Consider the following 14,591-nt stretch of genomic DNA (forward strand, 5'->3'; position numbering starts at 1 on the left):
ATTGGCAAAAGAAGCAAGGGAGATGCTTTTTTTTAACCGAAGCGAGCGGTCAGGATCTGGAATGCGCTGCCTGAGAGTGTGGTGGAGGCAGGTTCAACCCAGAGGGATAAAAGCAAAGAACTGCAGATGCTGGAAATCCAAAACAAAACCAGAAACAGAAATACCTGGTAAAACTCAGCAGGTCTGGCAGCATCGGTGGAGAAGAGCACAGTTAACGTTTCGAGTCCTCAAAGGAAGCCTCAAAACTTCAACTGTGTTCCTCTCCGCCAATGCTGCCAGACCTGCTGAGTTTTTCCAGGTATTTCTGTTTCTGTCAACCCAGAGTGTGTTGGAATGTCATCCGAAAAGATTAAAGGGGCGGTGGGGGGGGTGGGTGTGGGTGAGTTGCCTCCTGCAGGGGGCTGGCAGAGGGGGAGGGGTGCAAAAGGGGCCGAGAGGCCTCTTTAGGTGCTGTAACCGAGATGCAGAGGGAGAGAGGAGCAGAAAGAGTTGGGGAGAGACTGGTGAAATGCAACATTCGCTTGGCTTGTTACACAAGGTTCTGTCCCCGCCCACACGCTCCTCCACCGCCCCACGTGACGGGGTGATATCACCCTCTCTCCTCTCTCCCCCTCTCTCTGACGTCAGGGGCGGGCTGCAGCTGTGAGCAGGCTCCGCCCCTTGAACAGGCTCCTCCCCCCCCCCCCACCCCCGATCCCCGGGCTCTGCGCTAATCTGCTCTCTCTTCAGCACCATGTCCTCGGGACCCGCTTACAACGAGGACAGGGGCTCCTCCCTGGGGGACCCTGAGTACGGACACGACCCGGCCAGCGGAGGCATCTTCTCCAGCGACTACAAAAGGTAACTACCCCCCCCCCAAAAAAAAACCCCCTCCCCACAATTTTAGAATGAAACTATCAATGGGAATTAAGATTGGGGGCTGGGGGCTGGGTGGATGGTTGAGGGTTGCTGAGACTCTGGGGCTTGCAGGAGGCTTTATCCTCAATGCATGCGGATAAAATGCAGATTTTAAATTGCAATGCTGGAAGGGAATTCACGGTAGCCCACAGATTCTCCCCTCCCCAGGGGGCTGCAGGGGGGGGGGTGGGGGGGGGGGAAGGGTTAGGGGAGCGAATTGGAGAGAGACAGAGAGAGAGAGAGAGAGAGAATAAGGCTCAAGGAAGGGACTATGGCGAGGTTAAGAGATGGTGGCTGTGAATCGTGACTGTACCGCTCAGACAGCCAGGCAGAGGGGGGAGAGCGAGGATGCTGAAGGGGTGCTGGGGTGGGGTGGGGAGGAGGGGGGAGGAGGAGGTTGGGGGGTGGGTGAGGGGTGTGTATCGGACGCCCTGGGTGTGTGTGTGTGTGGGGGGGGGGTGACAGGAGGATGAGCCCTGGCAGCTGAAGATTCCCCAGTTAAACTGGGCCTGAGGTCTGGGATTCTATGAGCCTTGTAATCGTAAGGATTGAGGGAGATGGTGCAGGATCAGCAGGCTAACCGGACCTGAAGGTCAGTGAGCTGGGAGGGACCCACCGTCCTGCAAATGATCACTTACTTCTGCTGTCTGCTACTTGGCTGGGTGCCATTTCCTGCACATAGCGCTTGGTGTAGCGTTATACAGCAGCTGGCTCTTGTTTGTTGAGTGTTGCAATGGCACCGGATTAAATACATGTTCCTATTCCCTCAGCACTTGCATCTGTAATCTCCGTTCATGTAAACACTTCCATACGTGCCCCCTGCGTACACTGATCAGCACCCAGTTTCACATCAATGGTACCCCCTCCTCCCTCCATCATCAGTTGCAGCCTGCGCAGACTCTGGGCACTGTACCTGTTCCTGGCACAGGTACCCATTCTGTCCACCTCGACAGGGAGTGTTCGTCAACCATGGGCATCATCGCACCCAAGACTAGTCCTTTTCCTATATCAGCTATTAGGCAGGAACCTAAGACTAAGGAGCAGGGGGGTAGGCCATTCAGCCCTTTGAGCCTGCTCCGCCATTCAATAAGACCAGAACTGATCTGGATTCAGTCCTTAGAACGGGAAATCTGTCAGAGCTTTGCCTCCTTGACTGAGAGGTGCTGAGGTCAATGATGACCTGCCCACTCCCAGCACAAAGCAAGCTCATATTACTCAGTTAATAACTGAAGTTGCTCAGTTACTCACTGGATAAACTTTTTGTGAGCCCATAAGAACATAAGAATATAAGAAACAGGAGCAGGAGTAGGCCATTCAGCCCTTTGGCCTGCTCTACCATTCAATGAGATCATGGCTGATCGTCTTCAACACCATTTCCCTGCACTATCCCTGTATCCCTTGATGTTTTTAATATGTAGAAACCTATCGATCTCAGTCTTGGACATACTCAATGACTGAGCCTCCACAGCCCCCTGGGGCTGAGAATTCCAAAATTCGCCACCACCAGAGTGAAGTCTCATCGCAGTCCTAAATGGCCTTTATTCTGAGTCTGTGTCCTGGTTCTAGAGCCCCCAGACAAGGGAAACACCCTTCCTGCATCTCCCCATGTTGAGCCCTGTTAGAATTTTGTTTGTGTTATGACATGAACGCCGAGCTGTCCAAATCCCAGAGGGAAACTTGAAACAACTGTCGCAACTAATTTTCCATTTATATAAATTTCGAGACGTGTGCCTTGAATTCAGTGGTAATAAGAGCGCCAAGGGCAGAATTTTGCCCACGATTGGGCCCTGACTGTGATTTCATGATGGTGGCCAACTAAGGCCTGCCCGGAGTGAAATGCATGCTTCAGCGCTCAGCGCTGCCTGTGTGTGTGTGTGTGTGTGTGTGTGTGTGTGTGTATGAGGGGAGGTGGGGAGCAGGGTGAAAACACAGGTTCATTCACTTGCGCAGGTGCGTGCAGGTAAAGCTCCCTGAGGCACAGAGCTTTGAAGGCACAGAGATGAAGAGCTTTGAAAATGAAAAATAAAGAATTGTAGAATGTTTAAAAAACACGTCCCTCTCGTGTGACTCTGTCACATGAGCAGGGACATGATATTAATGAAATGTTAACATTTTTATTTTTAATTGCTTTTGGAAACCTCATCCCGCCCGTGGATGACATTTCCTAAAAAGTGCAAAGGCCACTTGGCCTTTCCGCCTGTCCATCAACCGTGAGGTTGGATGGGCAGCGAGAAATTACATTTAATTGGGACCTTTAATGGCCTTAATAGGCCTGTTAATTGTTGGCGGGCGCTCTGCTGACTCCCACACGCCCGCTGACCAAAATATCACCCAATGTCATCGTGCATTATTTTACACTTGTTCGGGTCGGGCACGTGCCTGCCCAATGAGGTAGAAATTCTGGCCCAAGTCTTATAGGTTTTTATAAAACTAGGTTGAACATTTATTAATAGGAGAAATGATTTTAAATACATACATAGATCTACAAATTGCTACTATGATAACTTCTAAATCTCCTACTCAATCTAACTCCCAGTTACACTTTCGTTAAAGCAACGGTAAGACACAGATTTTAAAAGACCCAGGTAAAGAAAGATGATACCCTGAACAAGTCGACATCCAAGTGAGTTTTCTTAACTTCAGTCCTTTGAAGTCAGCAGCTCGAGGCATAAATGCTGAAGGCTTTTCATACTTGTAAGATCTTAAAAATGCCTTCCCTCACACACAGCCCTTGCTCCTTCTTTATACATATCTTCCTGTTTGAATGCAGATACCCATTGTTTCACTGTGTCTTTGGACTTTATATCCCTGATAATAAAATCCTTTCGTGGCACTAAATTTTACCAGTAATCTTTGGGAAAAATAAACGCACTGTTTCTAAACCTCACCTAGTTAGGTGACACATTTCACCCCTCTTTTGAAAACAATCTAGTCTGGTTAATTTCAAAATGCAAATGTTCCCTTGACATTCATATTTCTAAACTTCCCCATGTTTATCTAACTAACATTTCAAACTTAGCCTCTATTCTTAGATGAAAGCACCCAGACTAGCTGCTTCTGATTCAATGAAATCTCTCTCACACACACACAGACACACATACACACATCCCACTATTAATCTAGTTTACAATAAATTCCAATAGCATTATGAGAATGTTATATCTCCTTGACAGTATGCTTGAATGAGGTCACCTCTCATTCTTTTAAACTCCAAAGAATAAAGACCCAGTCTATTTAATTTTTCCTCATAGGACAATCCCTCCATCCAGGAATCAGTCTGGTGAACCTTGGTTGCACTCCCTCTTTGGCAAATATATCCTTCATTAGGTAAGGAGACCAAAATTGCACACCATACTCCAGGTGTGGTCTCACCAGGGGTCTATATAATTGCAGTAAGATATCTTTACTCCCATACAAATGCAAATCCTCTTGTAATAAAGGTCAACATACCAATTTCCTTCTTAATACAAGTTAGGAAATTAGGAGCAGGAGTAGGCCACTCGGCCCCTCGAGCCTGCTCCGTTATTCAATAAGATCATGGCTGATCTGAATGTAACCTCAACCCCACATTCCTGCCTACCCCTGATAACCTTTCACCCCCTTGTTAGTCAAGAATCTATCTAGCTCTGCCTTAAAAATATTCAAAGACTCTGCTTCCACCACCTTTTGAGGAAAAGAGTTCCAAAGACTCACAATCCTCTGAGAGAAATAAATTTCTTCTCATCTTTGTCTTAAATGAGTGACCCCTTATTTTTAAGCAGTGCCCCCTAGTTCTAGATTCTCCCACAAGAGGAAACATCCTCTCCACATCCACCCTGTCAAGACCCCTCAGGAGCTTAAAGATTTCAATTAAGTCGCCTCTTACTCTTCTAAACTCCAGTGGATACAAGCCTAGCCTGCCCAGCCTATCCTCATAAGACAACCTGCCCGTTCCTGTTAGTCATCCAGTAAACGTATATATTAGCTTTCAGTGACTCGTGAACAAGGATACCCAAGCCCATTTCAAGCTCAACACTTCCCAACCTCTCACCCTTTAAGATATACTCTGTATTTCTGTTTTTCCTACGAAAGTGGATAACCTCACATTTCTCTACATTGTATTCCATCTGCCAAATTCTTGCCCACACGCTCAGCCCGTCCAAATCCCCTTTGAAACATCTTTGCATCCTCCTCACAACTCACACATCCACCTGGCTTTGTGTCATCTGCAAACTGGGAAATATTACATTTAATCCCTGTAGCCAAATTATTGCGATAGATTGTGAATAGCTGGGGCTGAGTACTAATCCTTGCAGTACCCCACCAGTCACAGCCTGACAACTTGAAAGTAACCAAAATGACTCTGTTTTCTCTCCGTTAACCAATACCCCAATATATAATCCCATGTAATATCCTCTTGTGTGGGACCTTATTAAAAGCTTTCTGAAAATCTAAATATACCACTTTTTTTTTATTTGTTCATGGGATGTGGGCATCACTGGCTAGGCCAGCATTTGTTGCTCATCCCTAATTGTCCTTGTTCAGAGGGCATTTAAGTGCCAACCACATTGCTGTGGGTCTGGAGTCACATGTAGGCCAGACAAGGATTTAATATCCCATTTAATATTTCCTTCCCTAAAGGACATTAGTCTTTTGGGTTTTTACAACAATGATTTCATGGTCATCATCAGACTTTTAATTCCAGATTTTTATTAAATTCAAATTCTACCATCCACCAGGGTGGGATTTGAACATGGGTCCCTGGAGTGTTACCCTGGGTCTCTAGATTATCAGTCCAGTGACAATACCACTACACCATCACCTCTACCTGGTCTGCTAGTTACATCCACAAAAAACTCCAACTGGTTTGTTAAACATGATTTCCCTTCCATAAATCCATGGGGACTCTGCCCAATCCCACCGTTATTTTCTGAGTATCCTGTTATCACATCCTTTATTATAGATTCTAGCATTTTCCCTACTACTGATGTCAGGCTGATAGGTCAGTTGTTCCCGGTTTTCTCTCTCCCTCCTTCCTTAAATAGTGGGGTGACATTTGCCACTTTTCAATCTGCAGGAACCATTCCAGAGTCTAAAGAATTTTGAAAGATGATCGCCAATGTATCCACTATCTCTGCAGCCACCTCCTTCTGGAACATATATCATCAGGTCCAGGAGATTTATCTACTTTAAACTCCCATTAATTTCTCTATTTTACTAATCTTGCAGACTTCATTACACTAGTCCCTACCTATTAACCCTACCTATTCTAACTATCTGTCAGCTCCATACAAATGCCATGATGCCTAGTTACTACCAACCATCAGTCTAGGCAGCTGCTGATTTATTTTAATAGAGAGACCCCCAGCTGTAGTGACCACTACAGATGTGGTCTTATCAACATCCTGTACAACTGTAGCTAAACATTCCTACTTTTATATTCTGTAATAAAAATAATACAATAAAAATAATTTTAAAATTTCATTTTTAAAGTAGAAAAATTGTCTTGAGGCACTTGACAGAGATATAACCTGACTTAATTTTTAAAAAATTCTTTAATGAGATGTGGGCATTGCTGGCTAGGCCAGCATTTCTTGCCCATCCCTAATTGCCCTTGAGTCTACATGGTATGGGTACACAACAACACTGTTGGGGAGGGAGTTCCAGTGACAGTGAAGGAACAGTGATATATTTCCAAGTCAGGATGGTGAGTAACTTGGAGGGGAACTTGCAAGTGGTGATGTTCCCATTTACCTGCTGCCCTTGTTCTTCCAGGTGGTAGAGGAAGGTGCTGTCTAAGGAGAGGTTTTTTTTATTCATTCATGGGATATGGGCATCACTAGCTAGGCCAGCATTTATTGTCCACCCCTAATTGCCAAGGACATTTAAGAGTCAACCACATTGCTGTGGGTCTGGAGTCACATGTAGGTCAGGTAAGGAAAGCAGATTTTCTTCCCTAAAGGGCATTAGTGAACCAGATTGGTTTTTACAACAATGGTTTCATGGTTATCATTAGAGTTTTTTAAAATTCCAGACTTTTATTGAATTCAAATTCCACCATTTGCCATGGTAGGATTCAAACTCATGTCCCCAGAGCATTACCCTGGGTCTCTGGATTACTAGTCCAGCGACAGTACCACTACTCCATCACCTCCCCTGTTGCTGTAGGTGGTACACGCTGCTGCCAGTAGAATTCCATGACTGTCATGCCAAATAAGAATGTCTTGTCCAAGGTGGATTTTAAAGAGGGTCATGGAGGGTGATGAGCTTGGGCAGGTTATTTCCGAGTGTGACTAAAGGAATGACCGGGGGTGGTGAAAGGAGAGACACGGTGGACTAGTGTGCAAAAGACCAGTGAGAATAATGGAGAGATTGAGGGAGGATCACTTGTCTGGAGACAGTGAGAGATGGGGAGGTGAGGGGTGAGTTGGGATGGGGATGGGGATGGGGGTGGGGTAGGGTGGTGGGGGGTGGGGGCTGTGGGGAATTTAGATCACAATTATCTTTAAGCATGTGATGCAAATTTTACATGGGAGGTGTTGGGGGTCCGCTTTGGCAGAAAGAATAGAAAAGAAGCAGATTACCTAATTAGAGAGAGACTGCAGAACTCTGAGGTACAGAGGGATCTGGGTGTTCTGGTACATCAGTAACAAAAAGTTGGTATGCAGATGCAGCAAGTGATTAGGAAGGTGAATGAAATGTTGGTGTTTATTGCAGGGGGAATGGAATATACAAGTAGGAATGTTTTGCTATAGTTGTACGGGGTGTTGGCAAGACCACATCTGGAGTAATGTGCACAGTTTTGGTCCCCTTATTTAAGAAAGGACACAATTGCATTAAAAGCAATTTAGACAAGGTTCACTCAACTGATTCCTGGGATGAGGAGATTAACCTATGAGGAAAGGTTGGGCAGGCTGGGCCTGTATCCATTGGAGTTTAGAATAATGAGAGATGATCTCATTGAAACACCTAAGATCCTGAGGGGGTTTGACAGGGTGGATGCTGAGAGGATGTTTCCCCTTGTGGGAGAGACTAAAACTAGGGGACATCGTTTAAAAATAAGGGGTCTTCCATTTAAGATGGAGATGAGAAATTTTTTCTCTCAGAGGGTCGTGAGTCTGTGGAACTCTCTTCTCCAGAGAGCGATGGAGGCTGGGTCATTAAATATTTTTAAGGTAGAGGTAGATAGATTCTTCACTAAGAAGGGAATCAAAGGGTATTGGGGTTAGGCAGGAGAGTGCAGTTGAGGCCACAATCAGATCAACCATAATCTTGTTGAATGGTGGAGCAGGTTCAAGGGGCTGAATGGCCTACTCCTGCTCCTAATTCGTACGTTCATGTGTCCAATGAGGGTCAGCAAAGGTTGGTAAGCGAGTGGGATTTTCTGCAGATAGAACATAGAGAGCAGAGTGTTGCATAAACTGAAGTTATGGAGTGCAGAGGAGTGTAGGGCAGCCAGGAAGAGATCAGAATAGTTGAGCCAAAGGCATGGATGATGGTTTCAGCAGTGACTGGGCTGAGCCAGGGTTGGGGATGTGGAAGTAGGCGGTCTTTGTGACAATGAGGCCTGTAAGTGGGAAGCTCAGCTCAGGGCTGATGATTGGATTGAGCCTGAGAGCCATGGCCGAGGAGGGCGATGGAATCAGTGTGTGAGACAAGGGCCAGTGATGATTAACTGGGTCTTCCCAACGTTTATCTGGTGAACATTGTGACGACGTATGGAAACCCACGGGGAGTAAGAGGTAGTGGAGAGGTAGAACTCAGTGTTGAACATGTGGAAACTGCCCCCAAATCTGCGGGACATACCAGGGATGGTTATGTGGATAAGAATGAGAGGCGGCTGCACAGAGATACTTGGGAAACTCCGGGAGTAATGGCCAGGGAGTGGGAAGAGAAGCCTGTGCTGGCAATGCTTTGGCTCCAATCGCAGGTGAAGGTTTATTTAAATTTACGGTGAGGGTGAGGGGTTAAGATTGCGTGACAGTCACAGAGGATGCCATTTGTGACTTTGTTTTTGGGTTACATCCATGTTGTGGCAGGGAACAGAAACTATGCTCCACTCTGATGGTTGATGTATTCGGTATAGAAACAGGACCTTGAATCCTATACAGTCAGTCCCTGTTCTGCAGCAAATTGCAAACTGCAATTTCTGAAGAGAGGCTTTGTTTGTAGAGATTTAAAGTCTACAGTGGGACAGCGACTTTTTTCCTTGCCGCCCATTGAATCCCATGATCGCGAACAAGGGAACAAAAACTACACAGCGTGGGGATGTGGTGTTGCTTTACTGGAGATACTACAGTGGTTTTGACCATCCCTCATGGTGAGCCAGTTAGTTGTAAAGGGGAATTGAGAGCAGAGTCAAGACAATTGAATACAATATCTCCCACCTACGTTATGGCAGATTCTGAAAGCCAACCAACTCTTGGGAGGGTTACAAGTGAGGATGGGCCTGGAGGCTGTACAAAGAAAAAGACTCCAAGTCTATAAGAACCCCCCCACCCCGTGCCAAAGTTATTAATATCACATGGTGACTACTGACCAGAAACTGAACCTAACCAGTCGTATAAATACTGTGGCTACAAGCGCACGTCAGAGGCTGGGAATCCTGCAATGTGTAACTCACCTCCTGACTCCCCAAAGCCTGTTCACCATCTACAAGACACCATCTTGTAGATGGAATACTCTCCATTTGCCTGGATGAGTGCGGCTCCCACAGCACTCAAGAAACTTGACACCATCCAGGCCAAAGCAGCCCTGCTTGATTAACACCCCATCCACCACCTTAAAACATTCACTCCCTCCACGAGCGACGCACGGGAGCAGCAGTGTGTACCATCTACAAGATGCACTGCAGCAACTCACCAAGGCTCCTTCAACAAAGCTGTGACTTCTAACACCTAGAAGGACAAGGGCAGCAGATACATGGGAACACCACCACTTGGAAGTTCCCCTCCAAGTCACTCACCGCCCTGACTTGGAAATATATCACTGTTCCTTCACTGTCGCTGGGTCAAAATCCTGGATCTCCCTCCCTAACAGCACTGTGGGTGTACCTACACCACATGGACTGCAGCGGTTCAAGAAGGCAGCTCACCACCACCTTCTCAAGGGGCAACTAGGGATGGGCAATAAATGTTGGCCTTGGCAGCGATGCCCACATTCCTGTGAACAAATAAAAAATGAGTTTGTAAGAGGGTGAGTTACCTCATGAATCTGGAAAATATCTCCTGAAGCTTGACTGAGATTGGTAGGCCATGACTGATTCTCTCTTTTGGGGATCTGCAAAGCAAGTCAAGGTGATGAGCTGGAGATCTTTCTTCAGGCCCATAGCTGTCCGAATCTGCTAAGGAACATGGAAGAGCTTCGGGGTTGGTGGGTGATGGGTTATTGGGGAGTAGGTTCCCGGTCCCCTCATTTTCTTCTTTGGTTTCTGCCCATCATGGTAACGATATAGCTGAGTTCAGAAACTCTCAATGTGGGCGAATCCGGAGCCAGACTTTGGGCTGTACTCCACTAAGCTTCACTTACTTCAGTCTTTGGGATTTTAAACATATGTCTATGGCTCTGACTTTTAAGGTTGGGGACTTGCACAGGCTGGTGGGTCCAGTCTGGGTGAATCATCTGTTTCAGGCTGAACTCAGGTCATTTGGAAGCCCAGCTGGTCTTAACAGTGCCAAAGTCCTTTTCGAACTGGGCCAAATCCCAGGGAATGTGAATTCCACGGAAGTAGGTGAGGGGCTCAATCTATCTTATGAGGGAAGGTAGAGCAGGTTGGGCCTATGCTCACTGGAGTTTAGAAGAATGAGAGTCTGAAACATATAAATCCTGAGGGGACTTGAAAGGGTAGATGCTGAGAGGATGTTTCCCCTCGTGGAGAAGTCTAGAACAAGGGAACACAGTTTTAGAATGAGAGAGTCTCCCATTTAAGATGGAGATGAAGAGAATTTTGTTTCTTCAGAAGATTGTTATCTGTGGATTTCTCTATTGTAGAGACCTGTGGAGACTGGGTCATTGAATCTATTCAAGGCTGAGTTAGACAGATTTTTGATCGACGGGGGAATCAAGGGTTAGGGGAGGGAGGCATGAAAGTGGAATTAAGGCCTTAATCAGATCAGCCATGATCCTATAGAATGGTGGAGTAGGCTGGATGGGCTGAATGACTTACCCCAGCTCCTAGTTCTCATATTGTGTTCTGCCTGTGATTGGGTGGGGGATGGTGGGGGTGATCTTTGGGGGCAGTCGTGGGGAGGGAGCCAGAGTGAGGGAGGCCCAAGGCTTCCTCATAGCCCATAACAAAACCCACAAACAGCTGGGCCTCTTCTGACCTACAGTCCCGCTACTGGCAGGACTGTCCTGGGGTGGGGGAAGGGGAGGCCGTTCCTGCTTCGCTTGCTTCAGCCTCCAATTACCATTGTAGCCAGGATCAATGGTATGATCAGGGCCAGATCTCTATAGTTAAAGGACCTGCTTCCTTCCTGCCAGTGACCCACTTGGCTTCTCAAAAGAACAGATTAAGATTGGGACACAATGGGAAGTCATAGGGGTTAAGTGACTGTCTTTAATTTTAACTTCCTCTCACGTCAATCCAGTTTCCAGCAGGTGGGGGGATGGGAAGAATTCAAATCAGGGCTCTTACAGACAGGCTGAGAGAGCTGCAGAAACCCCTGTTCCCTTCCTAACTGCCTGTCATCAGTAAGTTATTGAGAGGAAGATGTGTGTGTGGTTTTTAACCCTGAGTGTGTGGACAATTTGAATAACCAGCAGCAAGCTTTTTCATGGGTTTAAATATATGTGCTTACATCTGCGCTCACCCTGAAATCTAACACATCGACATTCACTCACACATTTACACACACAAACGCACACAAGGAAAGTACAGTTAAAGAGAATAGTGCACTTTTACAGGTTACAAACAAAAGAATAGTTCCTAACTCACGTGATTGTCTTGTTCTGAAAAACACATGTTGCAGACCTGATAGAGAAAATGTCTTCACCCCTGAAGGGTAGTTTAGGAGAATTCAGCAGCCAGAGTTGTATGCCAGAGTCGTTTCAGGTTTCTCTTGAAGGGATGGAGTTTTTTTTGCAGCTCATGAAGTTGGTTGATTGTAGTTTCAGGAGGTCAGTTTGCTGTGTATGGTGGACCCCCAAGAGACCTTATGATGTGACATCATCCAGTTCTTAAGGCTAATGTTACTGCCCTGTCTGCCACAGTCAGCATTTTAAGGATTGCCAAGGGACAAACACGGCTGCCTTACCATATGACTCCTCACGAGTATGGTGGTGGTCTCAGTTTGATTAGCTACATCCCTGGTTTATTGTTTTAAGGCACTCATCCTGAGGGGGTTTAGGACGTTCACCTTCTTCGTTTCAAGAAGGACCTGTTCAATTTGGGAATGTCTGTCGATGATCTCAGGATACGTTTAGTTTGCACCTTTTCACCTTGGATGTGCCATTTGGTCTCTGTTAGACAATGAAGCAGTTTTGGATACACAAGCCAGGTCACCTGACCTTCAGTGGCCATCTTTGCACATTGGCTTTTCTTTTTAAAAATGGCTAATTTCAAAGAGTTTGTATCTTGACGGTTAGGAATATAATATGTCTTTACTGGGTATAACAAAGCCATTATATCTCCCTAGAATCTATGTGGGTGATTTTGTCCAGGCTGATGCATTGGTTAGCAGCCTGGGCACTGTCTTGCCTCAAGGATTTGTAAAATCCTTTTTATCTTTATTGTATCAACATGGTAACCGCTCTCTTAAAAGGAACATGTCACCACTTTGACACCAAAAGGAGAAGTGTTGCCTTCGAGCGCAATATTTCAGGAAGGATGACATAATTCTGAGCTGTTGTCTTTCAAAATTTTCCGCTGAAGGTTGGCTGATTTTAAAATATAAGTTATTTCTATATCTTTATGGAACAGTTCTGTGTAAGCCATCACACTGAAAGAATCAACGACAGACATGCAATGCAATAGATGCAGTAGGAATGGTGACATATTGGTAACACTTCCCATCTTAGCATTTTACCAACAAACGCACCAGAAGGTTTAAGTTCACGTGCATGCTCAGTACACATGAGCATTGAGGTCACATGCCCATCTCCTTTTTCAGAAATGGGGTTTATGTATTGATCAACATTGTTCAAAACTGATAACCCAGGTGTAAATACCGAGCATTTATAAAGAGAGAGACCTGCTGGGACGTGGACTAGTAAGAGATTGGGGACATGGGTTCAAATCCCACCATGGCAACTGGTGGAATTTAAATGTAATTTATATAAATGGAATATAAAGCTAATCTCAGTAATGGTGACCACCTGGTTCACTAATGTCCTTTAGGGAAGGAAATCTGTCGTCCTTACCTGTTCTGGCCTACATGTGACAGCTACGTGGTTGACTCCTGACTGCAGTCTGAAATAACCTCTTAAGCCACTCAGTTCAAGGGCAATTAGGGATGGGTAACAAATGCTGGCCTTGCCAGCGACGCCCACTTCCCATGAAAGAATGAATACCCCTATTAACAACTTGTTTTTGAGCACAATTCTAGTTGAGTAATAGCTATAGTTCTAAACCAGTGTTACCCGCTAGAAACAGCGGACTAGCTACAAGCGTATCCACAATGGCACTACTTTAACACATCTGCTAATTTTAGAGATAACACTTTCTATGCATACTGGCACTATACAAGTAAATGTATTTCACTTGTGCGTTTTTATTTCACATTTACCAGCATTCGGTAAGCGAGGAATGAAAGTGCACAACAATCAAAGAACACTCTGCTTCTCATCTTAGCATTTTACCAACAAACGCACCAGAGGTTAAAGTTCACATGCATGCTCAGTACACATGAGCATTGAGATCACATGTCCATCTTCTTTTTCAGAAATGGGGTTTATGTATTGATCAACATTGTTCAAAACTGGTAACCCAGGTGTGAATACCGAGCATTTATAAAGAGAGACTGCTGGGATATTGGTAGTAGTAGACAAGAAGCAGACATATGTAATGCTGTATTCTGTAAATACACCTGTTAATCGAGAGAAGTATTAGTGTTGAGTTTCATACTTCACCAACTGGCTTGGGATCAATTTTCTTTTATTCGTTCATGGGATGTTGGCGTCACTGGGTAGGCCAGCATTTATTGCTCATTCCAAAGGCATTTAGGGATGGGCAATGAATGCTGGCCTAGCCAGCGATACCCACCCCCATGGATGAATAAAAAAATTTGATCCCAAGCCAGTTGGTGAAGTATGAAACTTAACACTAATACTTCTCGCGATTAATAGGTGTATTTACAGAAAACAGCATTACATATGCCTGCTTTGTATCCACTAAACCCTGTGTCCCAGCAACCTCTCTTTATAAATGCTCTAGGTATTTAAATAAACAGTGCCCTTCTCCTGTGTATCCTAATATAATTAACATACCATTAACACAGGGACCATACATTCAAATCAAATAACAGCATCTTGTGAAGCTGGATTTACCAAGTCCAGTAACTTGAGGGAAAGTTTTAATGTGGAGAGGTGAATAGTTCAAACCATCCAGCTGGTTTGCTAATATCCATCAAGAAAATGAACCTGTCATCTCTAGACTGGTGTGTCCTACATGAGACTCCAGACTCCGCTCAATGCTTGTCTTTATACCTAGAAGATTAGAATACAAGGGGCTATTATAGAGGAGCAGGCTTGAGGGGCTGAATGGCCTACTCCTGCTC

At 45.4% G+C, this 14,591-nt stretch overlaps 1 protein-coding gene across 3 annotated transcripts in view; it reads left to right on the forward strand.

Annotated features, from left to right (window-relative positions):
• Positions 1-732: 732 nt before the first annotated feature.
• The window catches only part of LOC121271979 (AP-3 complex subunit beta-2), a 204,079-nt gene continuing 190,220 nt past the window's right edge, over positions 733-14,591 (forward strand). For all 3 annotated transcript variants that reach the window (XM_041178247.1, XM_041178248.1, XM_041178249.1), the window contains exon 1: positions 733-840. In XM_041178247.1, coding sequence (XP_041034181.1) covers positions 734-840 — 107 coding nt within the window. In that variant the 5' untranslated portion in view covers position 733. The remainder of the gene's footprint in view (positions 841-14,591) is intronic.

The sequence above is a fragment of the Carcharodon carcharias genome, chromosome 32 (assembly GCF_017639515.1).
Source record: "Carcharodon carcharias isolate sCarCar2 chromosome 32, sCarCar2.pri, whole genome shotgun sequence".
Taxonomy (NCBI): domain Eukaryota; kingdom Metazoa; phylum Chordata; class Chondrichthyes; order Lamniformes; family Lamnidae; genus Carcharodon; species Carcharodon carcharias.